The 15,208-nt window shown below is 42.1% G+C and overlaps 1 protein-coding gene across 2 annotated transcripts in view; it reads left to right on the top strand.

The window, feature by feature from the left end:
- Positions 1 to 15,208, top strand: part of NRF1 (nuclear respiratory factor 1) — a 140,046-nt gene that overhangs the window by 103,598 nt on the left and 21,240 nt on the right. For both annotated transcript variants that reach the window (XM_036760271.1, XM_036760270.1), the window contains exons 9-10: positions 622 to 779; positions 9,614 to 9,738. In XM_036760271.1, coding sequence (XP_036616166.1) covers positions 622 to 779; positions 9,614 to 9,738 — 283 coding nt within the window. The remainder of the gene's footprint in view (positions 1 to 621; positions 780 to 9,613; positions 9,739 to 15,208) is intronic.

Here is a 15,208-nt window from a genome sequence, read left to right as displayed (position 1 = left end):
CTATTTTGAAGTCCTTAGATCGATGCAGCCTTAGGAAGCAAGAACTTGCTAAGAATATATGGTGGGTCTCGGAAACATTACAGCTCTGAGGAAAGGAGATAAAATGTTTCTGTGGTAGACTGACTGTGTCACCAGTGCAGTAGTTTGCTTGGCTCAGAGTCTGTAAGGATGCAAGAGAAAAAGATAAACATTTTGGTAATAAAAAGCATGTGTGCACTATGGGTATTGCTAGGGCCATTCATTGTACAATTCAGAGAGAGGCACTTTCATTGCCTAGGCTCATGGGAGCCTGTGGATCCTTCTTGAGAATATGGCAGGTCACAAATACGGGAGTCATTTTGTCCCACAGGATAATGGAGGAACAGTAAGAATAAGAGAAGGCACTGCTAATATTCCGAGTCACCAGGAACACTAGAATTATGTAACTACTTACACTGGCCTCTCATCACCATCTTTTTTCAAATCTCACTGTCCCACTACCTTTGTTGTTTTTAAGAGGAAAGCAATTGGTTACCAATTTTGGTGAACAAATACCAGTTTACAGCTGGTGGGATTATTTGATTTAGACTTGTCTCCCTCTAGCATCTCTGGTTGTTGACCTTTCTCTTTGTGTTACCACAGGTAGAACAAAATTGGGCCACACTCCAGGGGGGTGAGATGACCATCCAGACAACACAGGCCTCAGAAGCAACCCAGGCAGTGGCGTCATTGGCAGAGGCAGCTGTGGCAGCTTCTCAGGAGATGCAGCAAGGAGCCACTGTCACCATGGCTCTCAACAGGTAGAAATGAGAAGACATAGGTGAAGTTCTGCAAGAAGAATGTGTCTGGGAATGTTGAGAAGTAAAATATTGTGGGTTTGACCTGTAATCATCACCTAGCCATTCCAACCTAAACACCTGTAGGGATTCACTGAATAGATCACTACCTCTCTCCTATTACATGGCCTGTTGATGGGCCACAGGTGGCAAGTTTTGAGTAAGTCATATCCATTGAGTCCCCACCCCAATGCCAGTTTAAAGAATTAGGACACCATGGCAAATCAAAACCACTACATTTGATCATTTCTTTGTATCAGCAAAAGGAAAGGCTTCTTTCATTTCACCGTATTCCTTAGTTGGCTGGATTCATGTTTAAGCCATGCACTCACTGATTCACAGGGTTCTTATGGGGATCAAATGTGAAAATGAATATAAGGCAGTTTGCAAACTTTAAAGCATTGCATTTGGTGCTTACAGTGTGTCCAGCAATATACCGTAAGCTATGCTAGATAATTAAGTGCTGAATTGTGTGGTGTCTACTATGCTTACGGTAAAAGTTTAGAGAAGGGGGGACCAGCTTCCCTGGAGTAATCAAGGAAAACTTCATGGAGGCTTGAGCTGAGGTCTGAAGTAATTGGTAGGTTTTAGATGGATGGAGGGAAGGCAGGCAGACATTTCACATGGGGGTTTAGCAAAAACAGAGACGTTGTGGTAGCAGTGATCACGGTGTGTTTGAAGAATGATGGGAGAGACTGGCCTAGTTAGAGTGGAAAATTCATCACAGGAAGTTGTGGGAATGAAGATTGGGGATATAGGGTAGAGCCAAACAAAGGCATTAAGATTCAATATGGTGGGCAATCAAGAGCCATTATTGGTATTTGAGGGAGAAAATTACGTGATGAAAGCAGTGAGGATGGCTTAGAGTGGTAGGTGGGCTGGAGGAACAAGATTGTCAAGAGAGCGTTATATTCATCCATGATTGTGATATTGATTAGGAGGGACTAGAGAGAAATGATCTAATCTGAGAGAAGAATTTCAAAGGAAAAAATCAACAAGATTTAGTGGTAATTGTGTATGAGGGATGAAAGAGGGGAAGCACAAAGTTTTCACCTGGGAGTATCATATCCCTGATAAGAGAGAGCGAAGTTCTTACAGAGACAGCGAATAGGAAAGATAGAAGCAGATCCTAGAGGGTGCCAATGCAGAGTTCCTTAGGGTGGAGGCTGCATGATTAGAGAGTGACCATTGAGCTTCTTCACAGGAGCAATCATTTCCTCTGAAGGTGACCTCTTACACATGGTGACTTTGATATATGCGTTTCACACACGCACGCACGCGCGCGCATGCACACACCCTACCCCTTTCCTCCTTTGGTTGGTATCGCTAAGTCCACAACATTAGTCAGGCAGCATGTGAAGTGCCTTAATAATCACAGAACCAAGCCGTGACTAAGCTCCCAGTCCTAGAATGTCCAGTTGTTTGGATTTTAAGCTAATGCCATTTCATTGTCATTCCAAGCCCCCTATTGCCAGCTGGCCCCAGTGCCAGTGGGCTCCTGTCGGGTCTCAGGACCCTTGTGAAGTGCTTATGGTGGCACAGGTCTCTCAAATCCAAGTAGTGATTTAGGCTCATTCTCAGTGCACCAAAAGGGAAAATATTCTCCTTCTTATATGTGGAAGTAGAAAAGAGACTAAGGAGGTGCTTCTATGTTCTATGTATCTACAAAGTGTTGGATAAACAATGATTAATTAGCACTTTAGAGAAGGTTTGCAGGCATCCTGCATTGCATTTGCAGTGTAGTAATTCCTCACTTTGGGAGATTTCACAGAAGTAGGAAAATGAATCAGAGACAGGAAAGTGATCTTTCCCAGAGTCACTTATCAAGTCAGGAACTGATCTGGGATTAGAATCTGTTGCTCAGTCCTCTGAACCATGTAACCTCTCAGTGACTTGGAACTTACTTAGTTCCTTACAGTCTTTGCTCAGCCCCATTCTTTCCTGTAATAGAAGACACCCAGATAAGTTCCTGAAAAGTAGGAACAGTATTAGAAAAAATCTCTCTCCTCTTAGCCTCAGAAGTCCACACCTTATACCTGCCTTGACTGAGAACAGGAAAGTAGGTAGCCATAGAAAACAAGCAATAGATGACTTTACTGAAGCTTCTAACCAGCGGATTGGATATTCCAGTTAAGTGTGGGTGCCCTGGGAGCTGTGTATATGGTGGAAAATATGAGGCAGGCCCTGGCTCCTTTCACAGTTAGGACATGGGTTTATTTCTAAAGTCTACATGGGTAATAGTTTCCCTGGAGGTCTTATTAACAAGCTCAAATGCAGCTGAGGTGGCTATGGTGTTTACACCAAAGGAAAAAGCACAGAATTGACTACGGCATGTAGGAGTCCAGAGATGTTGAAATCTGCTTGCAATCAGATAGTGCGGTGTGCCCAGCTAATGTCTAGGGATAAGCGCTGGCAGTGAGTGGTATATACAGCTCCTATGGATGATAGGACAAAATCTGATAGTGGGAGACTGTCGAGGCTGGTAGAGGAACTGGGTCTCTTGAAGTTGCTAAGGGGCAGCCGCTGGCTGGGACCCTTTTCATTAAATCCCACATTGCAGACAACTAGACTGGAGTTAAGACTTTAGCTTTTAGTCGTTGTGTTTGAGATGACACTGTTCCAAATCTCCCCCAGATTTGCAGATGTCATTCAAATTTAATTTATTGTTAGAATTTTTCTTAGCAAAAATTGCACTGGTAAATTTGGTTGTCCTTGATGTTCATTGAGCTGCCCTATGCCTGCCTCCTTGCCTTTAGGTACAAATGGAACAAGTATGGTTGTCTCATAGTTCCTGTTTTGATCTGGCAATATAAACAACAGGTCATAGGCTCAGACCAACCTACATCGTGGCAGGTTGGGGAAGATGAAAAAGGTAGAGAGGTTCCTTCTGTCATGGAAAAAGAGGCTCAGAAAAAATCTAGTGCTCTGAGCAGTTCTCAGCCATGCTTTTAAGAGTGTTTTAAAACAAAACTGGATTGAGACAGATGCATTGCACATAGTAGGTCCTCAATAAATGTTTAAAGCTATAGTCTTCCAATTCCCTGTTTGAGAACCTATATATAGCTTGTCTTAATTTTTATGACAACCCAGAGAGTCTTCAGTCCTCTCAAAACCAAATTACTTTCACTAAAGGTTTTGCCAAGTAACAACTTTTAGTAGGAAGTTTTTTTCCTCAAACAAATGGCAGTAGATATCATAGCTTCAGAAAGCTTGAGAACCACTGCCTTAAACCGTCCTTACAAATAGAAAGACATCATCAGTTGCCAGTTCTCCAGTTAAATAGCCTCAGCTACTCAGAAAACAAAATAAATGTAAACATTCTTTCTTTCTTTTTGCACATCAGAAATCCCCAGCTTCAGTTGCTGGCACTCTTACATTCCTTTTCTTTAAATATATTCCTTTTCAGAGTCTATTCTTAGATATGCCTTGCCAAATGCCTGGCACAGAGTGTGTGCTCCATAAATATCTGTTGAATGAATGAATGTGCACTTATCTTGCTAGGATTTCATTTTACATTATCTGGTCTGACCAAGCCCCCAGGACTTCCAAAAGTCTAAGAGAATCAGCGATATTTCTGCATTCCATTTCTTTCTTAGTGACAATTTTTCCTATCATTGCATTTGGTTACTGTGAACATTGGTTTGAAAGTAACAGGACTAGCTGACCACAAGAAGTCATGATTGTATTTCTATACCTTGTGCCAGGTGAGTCGCTAGTTGCTTATGTTTACCCATCAGACAGAGCAGGTGGATAACCTGGTGGACCCTTTGATCTGACCTCTCAGTTTGTTCACCTAGAGACCGTTTCAGCTTGGTTTCTTCCCCTCGCACACAAAGGCCATAGTGTGGATAGCCTTTCTGCAGATTTCTGCTTGTATGGGAGTCTGGGATGCACTGAGAGCTCGAGGCAAAGCTAAGTAAAGGAATGTGAACTAGTTTAGCTTCATTTGAAGATGTGGGGAGCTCTTACCAACTTCAGAATACCTACATTCCACAGGACCCTTAGAAAGGCCAAGAAATTAGGAGGTGTGGCAGTCCCAAAGAATACTAGCAGCTACATAGAATAGGGACAAGGTATTCTAAATTTGCTCATCTTTTAAGATTCAGAATAAGCCTGAATCCAGAGCCTCAGGATTCCACCTAGCCCACTACTATAGATGACATCACTTGGTGTGTTATGGAGAAGATTACCATGATGTCACAAATTGTGCTGTAATGTAAGGAGGGTGCAGTAACTAAGAATACTGGAAATAAAAAGATGTGCTTTTCCTTCAACCACCCTTTTAAATTCTCTGTCAGAAAATATGGCACAGCTGCACTACACTCTAACAGCATGTTTTTCAGCTTTCCATGTAATACCAGGTCAGGCCATGAAATGTTTTCATTGTTTTAAGTAGTAATTGGATGCTGTAAATTTGACTGTAGCATTATTTATTGGCAGATTTTCTTAGAATATTAAAAAATAAGATACTAAGCAATTATTCCTTATACAATCAGTGATTAATGCTTATAAATTGTAAACTGCCATGTAAATGCTAAATAATGGTCCCCGTTTTAAGTCCACATCAGCCTTTCCACTCTGCTCTTGAGTTCAGATTTCAGCTGCTGTTGAATGCTGGCTGCCTGTTGCTATTGAAACCCTGAGAAGAAACTTCCTCCAGTTTAAAGAGAATGGGCTTGGTTTTCATATGAGCTATTGTATTTAACCCTAGCAGTCTTGTTCTGTATTTTTTCTAACATAAAATTCATTAAAAAAAATTTTAGTAACCATGTTGTAAATTTAGATGCATTTAAGTATATAAAGATAAATGTATTTTAAAAGTCATGTAAATCTGCACCAGTATGAATATGATGTGAATGGTAACCTTTAATTGTTATAATGGGTACCTGGAAATTACAACAAATGGTTTCCTCTCCCATGTGAAATAAATTACTTAAATATGAGAAAATGAACATCTAACTTATATGCCAATTATCCAACTATTTAAGTAATGGTTGGTATTAATAACAAGGAGGGAACAACTTAACATTTTGTTTTATTTTGTTTTTTGAGGGGGAAGGCAGAGCAATTGGGGTTAAGTGACTTGCCCAAGGTCAGACAGCTAGTAAGTGTGTCAAGTGTCTGAGGCTGGATTTGAACTCAGGTCCTCCTGGCTCCAGGACTGGTGCTCTACTCACTGCGCCACCTAGCTGCCCCACAACTTAACATTTTTAATGTGATTCTTTTGTTGGTTGTCAGTCAAAAAGCATTTATTAAGTGATTGCTGTGTGTCAGGCACTATGCTAAGCTCCTGGGATACAAAAGAAAGGCAAAAACCGTCCCTCTTCTCAGGGAGCTCACAGTCTGATGGGGAAAGACAACATGCAAATAGCTTTGCATAACATGCTATGTACAGTATAAACTGGAAATAATCAACAGAGGGAAGGCACTAGAAATTTAGGGGGATCCATAAATGCTTCTTAAAGAAGGTGGGATTTTAACTGGGAGCTTGAAGGAAGCCAGGGAGGCCAGGAGGTAGAAATAAGGAGGGAGAGAATTCCCAGCCTGGAGGAAAGCCAGTGAAAATGTACTTAGTGGGAAGATTGAGTGTCTTGTGTAAGAACAGAAAGCAGGCTGTTACTTTATCACAGACTATGTGATGGGGAATAAGGTGTAAGAAGATGGGAAAGATAGGAAGGGGCCTGATTATAAAGCCTTTTAAATGCCAGGCAGAATTTTATATTCGATCCTGGAGGCAATAGGGAGCTACTGAAGTTGATTTAATAAGGGAATGATGTGATCTAACTTTGTACTTTAGGAAGGTCACTTTGACAGCTGAGTAGAAACCAAATTGGAATGGGAGAGACTTGAGGTGCAGACACCAACCAGAAGGCTATTACAGCAGTGCGGGTGTGAGGTTATGAGGGCCTGGATTAGGGTAATAGCAGCATCAGAGGAAAGATGTTTTGAAGCTAAAATCAACAGGACTTCAAAGTTAGGATACAGAGGATAAGAGATTAAGAAATTGAGGATGACACCTAGATTCCGAGCCTAAGTGGGAGGAGGATGTGGGCATCCTCAACAGCAATAGGAAAGTTAGGAAGAGAGGAGGGCTTGGGGGGAAAGATAATGAGTTGAGTTTAACATATCTGTGGGCCATATGGTTTAAGATATCCAATAGGCAATTAAAGATTGGAGACTAGAAGTTAGGAGAGAGGTTAAGGCTGGATAAATAGATAGGAGAATCATCAGCATAGAGATGCTAAATGCAACTATGGAAACTGATGAGATCCTCAACGGGAATGATGTAGAGGAAGAAAGAGACCCAGGCCAGAGCATTGGGGGACACTCAGTGGGTGTGACCCCAGTGGAGAGCCAGCACAGAAGACTGAGAAGGAGTAGTCCGACAGTTAGGAGGAGAACCAGGAGAGTATTGTCAGAAAACCTAGAGAAGTGAGTCTCAAAGAGAAGATCGTTGCTAACTGAAGAGAGCAGCTTAGGTTGAATGATAAGGTTGGAGGCCGGACCACAGAGTTAAGAGAGTGAGAGGAAAAGAAGTGGAGGCACTAATTGTGGCCACAGAAGGGAGGAGAGCTATTGGACGATAGCAAGTGGGGATGGACGGATCAAGTGAGGGTTTTTTGAGGAAGAAGGAGACATGGATGTGTTTGTAGGCGGTAGGGAAGCAGCCAGTAGACAGGGAAAGTTTGAAGATTAGTGACAGAGTAATAATGAAAGAGGAGGCATCTACTGGAGAAGATGATATAGAATGGGATCAGTTATGCACTGGGTTCCTACAGGAATATCTGTGTTCACCAGGACATCTCTGGCATGAATTATGTACTACTATACTACCGTAGTTGAAGGATCTGTGATTTCGTTTTGCAAGGATTCCCTTCAACCAATGCAGACTGCAACCTTTCCATGGCTTAATGACTTGCTGTGGGGGGAAAATCATCATCCGGTAGCCAGCCCTAGGGTAATGAGCCTCTTGGTTCAAGCCCATAACTTCCTGGTACCTATTGTAATGGTTCAAGGTTATCATCAGTAAAATACACGTGTATGTAGATGATTACTTTAAAATATATTTCTTTTCATAATACTCAAATACATTTACAACATTTACTTTTTAAAACATTTCACTACTAATCACATTAACTTGGCTAGACTAGTCTTCTGATAACAGATGCACAGTTAAGATTTTCACGACGTTGCTCTCCTGGTTTTTTTTTTTTTAAAATAGGACATCTGTCCTAATCCCCATAGTTGATAGTGCCCTACCTCCCAGAAATTACTTCAAATTTATTTTGTATTTAATTTTCTACGTATGTATTGTTCCCCCTCAGGCTCCACAAGGAGGCACCTTTTGGGGGAAACAAGGGTTTATACCTCCAGCACCTAGCACAACACCTGAACATAATAGTCCTTTAATAAATGCATATTTACCTCACACAACACCCGAACATAATAGTCCCTTAATAAATGCATATTTAATCAATGATTATATCTGTTCCTAGGCTTTTTAGGACCTGCAAGAGTTTGCTCCAGGCTTTTGAGAAACCAGGGTCACCTTCATACGGTGATGAGACAACCTGAGAGGACCCGGGGTGGGGGGAGGAGAGGAGGGAGCTGTGCAGTGCTTTGCAAGGCTCTATGTTTTTCCACTAGCAGTACTAGATATTCCCTAAGCCAGCCGCAGTCCCTCACCCAAGGCCACTTGGGATAAACCAGTGGCATGAATTTTCAAGATGGTTAGTCAAAGCTCTGGCAAAGTGTGTAGGCTCAGAACAGAATAAAACTAACTGACCTCTATAGATGAAAAAGCCTGTGACTTGGCCTCATTTGTATCATGTTCTGTCTATACAAATTTAAAATGTCCCACTCTGTTCTGCCTTGCCCACTTATTGTTGGTCTCATTAACTGTGCACGTTGCCTCCAGTGCTCATTCTGGGAAAAAACATCCATGAATTTAGGGTGCAGAAGACAAGGTGGGGGAGATGGTGTACAAGTAGCTAGAAAGGGGGCTGCTGCCAGTGAATGGGCCTCTCCCTCCATTCCACAAAATGTTTGGACTGTAGCAAAGAGGATTATCATTTTGCTGTGTCTGTAAAAACAAGGAAGCGTTGGCATTTACTGATCATTTTAAATTATTAATAAAAATCTTTGATGATGCCTACATGGTTAGTGTGAGGCAAAGGGGTCCAAAGATAAAGTGAGGAGACCTGAGAAAAACTTGGGAAGTCAAGCTGTCTACCCAGCCACCTTTGTGATTTCATTGGAAGTAATAACCAAGTTAGTATTAAACATTAGTTAAACATTAACAAGGCTAGCTATTGATGACTCTTTGGGTTGTTCTTTCCTATCATCCATCTCTTTAGCTACAGCAAAGCCTGTTTCCAGTGGGTTACCTGTGTTATTATAACAGAGAAGGGAAAAGGAAAGCTGAGGGATTAGCAGTGAAGACTAATGGCATATGCATTGTGATTAATAATCACAATCCCCACTATATTTGTAGGCACTCAGTAAACGCTAATTGGTGTTGATAAGGAGGAGAAAAATGATGATCATCCCTTTCTGTCCCAAAATGCATACTTCTTTAGACATTTTTAATTTTTTAAACTGCTTTTGGTTTTATCCATTAGCATTTTTAAAGCCATTCGTTGGTTTTCTGGACTTGCCATTTAGCCCTTGGTCAAGGGGGTCATGGTAGGGTCCGAGAGGGTTAGTGGCGAGAGGGTGGGGGAAGGTCATCTGTCCCGCTTCAGCGTCGTGTCTCTCTTCATCTCATACATCCTTCTCTCTTAATCTCATGCCTGCAGTGAAGCCGCCGCCCATGCTGTCGCCACACTGGCTGAGGCCACACTGCAAGGGGGAGGACAGATCGTCCTGTCTGGAGAAACCGCGGCAGCCGTAGGAGCACTTACTGGAGTCCAGGATGCTAATGGTAAGAGGGTATAAATATTTGATTGAATTTCTTCCCTGTTTCCACTTAAACCCTCAAGACATGACTGACAGCAAAAACAACCCTGCTCCACCCCCCAAAAAAAGAAAAAGAAAAAAAGGGAGATTAAGCTTTGGTTTGAGTAGTAACCACAGAGTGCTTTTCTTTGTGGCAAACAGTTAATGCCCGGGGATCCTTTGGCCTCCTGTGGGGAGGTGGCCTAAGCTCCTGTCCATCTTTCTCATTAAGACTTTGAAAAGTAATTTAGAAATGGAAGAAGCCTGATTACTTTTCTGGGCCTTACGAGATCCCATCCATGGGTCCTGAGGAGCTCCCATAGTCCTAGTGACCTTTAATCCCAATCATCAGTGGAAGGCAACTTGGGAAAGTGTTTTCCTGGAAGAATATGCCATAGTGAGGGCTGCTTAATTGTTTATTTGAAAGAGGCTTTGCTCTTGGGGACTCTGTCAATCTTTCTGTAGTTAAAGCAGGATAGAATGTGTCATGGTACCATTTGCCTCATGTCAATTCTAAAGATTTGCCCACTGCTTCTATGGTGAGTCAGTTTCCCACTGTGGCCTGATGTGCTGTAGTCAGTATGTGGTAAGTTCTGATAACCTCAGGAACATTGTCCCCACTCATGTCTGTGGGGGCAACCTGTCCCACGCTTCGTCAGTATCACTCTTTTGGTTGCCATGCTAGATCTGCTTCCTAATTTCTATCAGTTCATTTAGAATTTCTGGTTTGGTCAGCAGTATGTAACCACACCACCATTTATTCCTCACCTCATCAGTTTTGTGAGTACCACTGTGATTCATGACTTTTATCTGAAAGGGACAAAGTTCACCGAGTAGCAAAAACTACCCAGTTCCAACCCAGCTTTATAGATGGGTCAGTCAGTATTGGGACTGAACCTAAAAGGAAATTCAGTTCTTTGTTACGCTTGTCTTGGTTTTACAAAACCAGGATAATGAGGCAACTCAAATTTGGGAGGTTTTTTTGTTGCTTTGTGGTCCTGAAGAGAAAGCAGGTAGATCAATGTACTATTCTGACAAGAAGCTTTGTAGAGGCATTCATAACTAAAGGAAAAAGAGTAAGGTGTATCACGTGAGATAATATGAGAAGTGATAGGAAAGGCCAAACACAGAAAGCATTTTAACATCTTACAAGACAGGGGGAAGAAATCAGGTACTAAACTGTAACCTGCCCATTTCTCTAGGACTCTGGGCTTTAGTGACATGGCCTAATTGAAGTCACCAGCTGACTGCATCAAGCACCAAACCCCAAACCATTGCAGTATTGCATGCATCTGAGAAGGATCATGTTCAGAATCAAATGAATCGTAAATCAAATTAAGAAAAAGTTTGCCGAACCTTATTCTCATTGTAATCTGCCCATATCTATCCTTTACTCTGAGTGTTTTGTTTACAACTTGTATAAAGCAGAAGAATGTTTTTAGTTATTGGGAGCAGTATAGTTTTCTCATATTATGAGGCTTGCCAAAAAAATAACAAAAGTTGAATGAATCAAATAAACACATTTAAAGGAAAAAGAATGATCTTCCTATTTATTATTCATTGGAAGGTCAATTGTTCCTGTTACTGTATAACTGGCCAAAATATTTCCCTGGGTAAATTGAAAGGAGACGTTGTTATCTGTTCTGACTGTCTTTCCCTTTCTGGGGTGGGGAGTCAGAATTGTGGCTGAACTCTGATTATTCAGTCTCTCCCAACCCCATCTCTTGATAACAGATTGAACAATTAGTTGTTGCATCTCACTCCTCTTTTTAGCCAGGATATAAGTGATAAAGTCAATCCATGCCAACTCCACATATCTCCGGATACTCTATAACCGTGCCTCCATGTTGGAGATTCAGGTTGTTTTTTGCAACTAGGAGAGAAGGAAACTCCGGTCTGTGGCCAAATAAGTCAGGAGGTGTTAGTAGAGCTAGGATAGCTTTCCAACATGTGACTGCTGGCATTTGCTGAATTCTAGCCTTGAAGCTTGTAATTATCTTCCCTGAACTCAACATTTGTTCTTCCACCTCTGCACATTCAAACAAGCCCTGTCCTCTGTCTGGAATGTACTTCTTCTCCTCCTCCTCCTGCTCCTCCTCCTTCTCCTCCTTGTTCTCCTCCTCCTCCTTCTCTTTCATCTCTCCTTTTTTTAGAATCGTTATTCTTCATTCAAGGCTCCGGTGTCCCCTCCCCTATGAAGCTTGTCTTCATCTCCCACCACCAGTTTGATGTTCTTCCTCTCTCCGTCTCTCTCTCTCTGTCTCTCTGTCTCATCACTGTACTTTGTGTTTGTATTTACTCATCTGCATACATGTAGTGCAGTGGCATTTAAATTCCTTGACAGCAGGCATTGCTTGACTTTTGTCTTTGTCTTCTTAGCATCTAACACGACGTCTTGCACAGAGCAGGTACGTTTTGCCTTTCCCGTCCTGTGAGGTCATCAGGTTGTGTCATACTCTGTCATAGCATTGATAAGTGAAGAACAGCCACTTTGCCAGCACCTCAAGACCCTAGAGACTGAATTTGGTCAGCAGCAAGTAAAACCAGAAAAAAATTTGTTTTTTTCAAACCCAACCCTGCAGAATTCTTACTGGGAACTTAAACTAGCTTTTCCCCCATGTAGCCACGCAGAGTCTGAGCTGGCGATGACTACTTGGGATTTTCTTTTTATCCTTGCAAAGTACTCCCTGATGCCTGCATTTGCCACTTTTGTGATGACAGACTAGCTTTTTCCTGAGAGCTGAGCTACCATCACCTGAGTTCTTCTATCAGGAAAACCCAGCGAATAGGTGAACTAAGTATTGTTTTTAACTGGCCTGGAAATAGACATTACTAGAGGGAAAAGGGCCCCAATTCCAGAAAATAGAGTTTTAACCTAGGTCTTATCAGCAGAGCATTCCCTTATGATGATTCAGCTATCTTTCTGGCCTAGGACAGAGCTGAAATTCATTGAGGGAAAATAGGAGAGAGGTTTATAGGGCCTATCTGTACAGCTTTAGCTGGTAATGAATAAGCCAGTGGGAGATGGTGTCGGGGACAGTTTTTGGATTCAGAGTGGAAGACTGTAGGACAAGGCATTTTCCAGATGTGTGTTACCCACAGAAAAATATCAAATTCTGGGCCCTCAAGTCTAGTTTGAAAACAGACAGTATATACAGCTATGGCCTCATGGTTATTTCATGCTCTCTGTGTTCTCTCTGGGCATAAAGAAGTTTTAGGCTGCCTTTTCACACTCTTATTCAATCTGAGTATTTTCACGGGTGCCATTAAAACACCAATAGGCTTTCCCAGGCCTGGGAAGAACAGCTGGCATGTAAGGTCCCTAATCACATCATAAGGACATGCACCTTTACTTTTGCCAAGGATGTTTTAGTTCATAATGCCATCCTTTAGTCTGGTACTCTCTTTTAACCATTTTTGATGCGAAAACGCAGCTCAGTTAAAAAGTCATGTAATCTACACATGACATTCTCTCCCCTAAGCCTAATCTGAGTGAGGTCCATTTGTGATTGAGGAGAGGATAGTGAAAAGGGGGAGGAAGGGCAGAGAGAAGGGAATGTATGCCAGAGGAAAACAGCCTGTTTGACAGTGATGCTGAGGGCTGGCGTTGTTCATGGAGAGGAGGAAATGAGCATTTATTAAATGCCTGCTATTTGCCAGGTATTGTGCTTTACACATATTCTCATTTGGTCCTCATGACAGCCTTGAGAGGGAGGTGCTATTATTATCCCCGTTTGACAGGTGAGGAAAATGAGGCAGATCAGTGAACAGGTTGAAGAACGTGTGAGTGGTGTGAAGGAAACATTCTGAGAGATGCTATCGAGGTAATGGCAGGATCAGGCAGCTGATTAGACATGTCTGACATAAATCTGGGTGACAAAACATGGTGACACTCAGTACTTCTCAAACATGTAAAACTGTTGGATTAAAAGTCAGCAGTCAAGAGCATGGCCCAGAGACAGAAGGCAAAAAAAAAAAAAAAAAGGCAAGAGTCTGTATATTCTGCAAACTGATTCAAATAGTGAAAAGTTAGCTTCTCTAAAGGCAGCCCTGTTCTGGTAATAGGGCAGGTTTTCCCTAGATGAGATTGTTATAAAAAAGAAATCTGTATCTAGCTTAGGAAGATGTATCTATCAATTCAGCAAGTGAATATAATTTGTTTGCACAAATGTGTATCCTTGGTTTAAGCGAAGATGAAAACTGAGCTTTTGTACTTTTGAAATTTTAATTTTCCAGTTTGGTTTTTCAGCAGTCTCTTATCATATTCTTTTTTGAACCCAAGAGGGCAGCATTGATCAATTCCCTATTCATGTGGAACTTCTGTAGTGGGGATAACATAGCAACAAGCTGATGCCTTTGCTTCCTCAATGTTCATCTCTGTACGTCATTGTCATGCTACACTTTGTTGTATCTTCTACCCGTTGGTGTCCTCTTGTGTCTGTGATGTCAGCTGTGTGGCGATGACTGCTTCCCTGTGTCCAGCAAATGAAATTCTTTCAAGCCTCCTAATCCTCTTCCAAAAGGCTTTTAGCCATTTAATCTTTAACTGTGCTCTTTGAGTGTAGAATGGAGGCAGCTCGATGGCTCAGTTGATAGGACGCTGGGCCTGGAGTCAGGCCTAGAAGACCTGAATTCAAAATTGACATTCACTAGCTGTGTGTCCCTGGAAAAATCTGTTACTCTCTGTTTGCCTTAATCCGATAGAGAAGGAAATGGCAAATCACTTCAGTATCTTTGCAAAGGAAACCCTTTCTGGGGTCATGACTACACAAAAGAACAACAACTCTGAATAGTCAGCTTACTTGGTCCTTTGGGTTTGTCTTGACAGTAGCACAGATGAGGTGGCATTTTCTACTGATTAGTGCTTCTCTGCCCATCAACCAGAGCTAAAAATAGGCCACATTAGTTCTTAACCCTGTACCATGCACACACCCAGACTACCCCTTTAATAACTGGGCTTACTGAGAACTAACACCAGGGATGAAAGGGTCCATCCCAGAGGCTTCCCAGACAGTGCACGGTATGCAGTTTCTCCAGTTGCAGAATTCACAGAGCCTGTTGTTCCCTTGCTAAACGACCCACGTGCTGGTGACAGGCAAGCCACCTTACAACAGATATGCCGATTATTTAACATGCCTACGTCTTGATAATTTCCATATGATTTCCGGAGGGGCTCCTTAATAAATGGGAAATCTACTTTAATGAGGAAGTAGTTGATGGCCAAGAGCATTGAGACACAGTAGGCTCCAAAGTCTGTCACCCACAAGCTCAGTCTTGGTGTGGTCGTTTTAGCCGCTTGGCTGTTCCTGCCCTTGCAATTTCTGGCCTAGTAAAATGGAATGTTCCAAGAGTTTGTGTTCTTCCTGAAATCATCTAGCTAACCTCTCTTCCCAGTCCTCACTACAGCACTTCTCCAGCTCCCTGACCCCTCCTTTGCTTGCTGTTCCCCAGAGAGC

This window comes from Trichosurus vulpecula, chromosome 5 (genome assembly GCF_011100635.1).
Source record: "Trichosurus vulpecula isolate mTriVul1 chromosome 5, mTriVul1.pri, whole genome shotgun sequence".
In the NCBI taxonomy this organism is placed as follows: Eukaryota; Metazoa; Chordata; class Mammalia; order Diprotodontia; family Phalangeridae; genus Trichosurus; species Trichosurus vulpecula.
The sequence above is the reverse complement of the archived record's forward strand: the minus strand, read 5'-3'. Positions and strand labels throughout refer to the sequence as shown.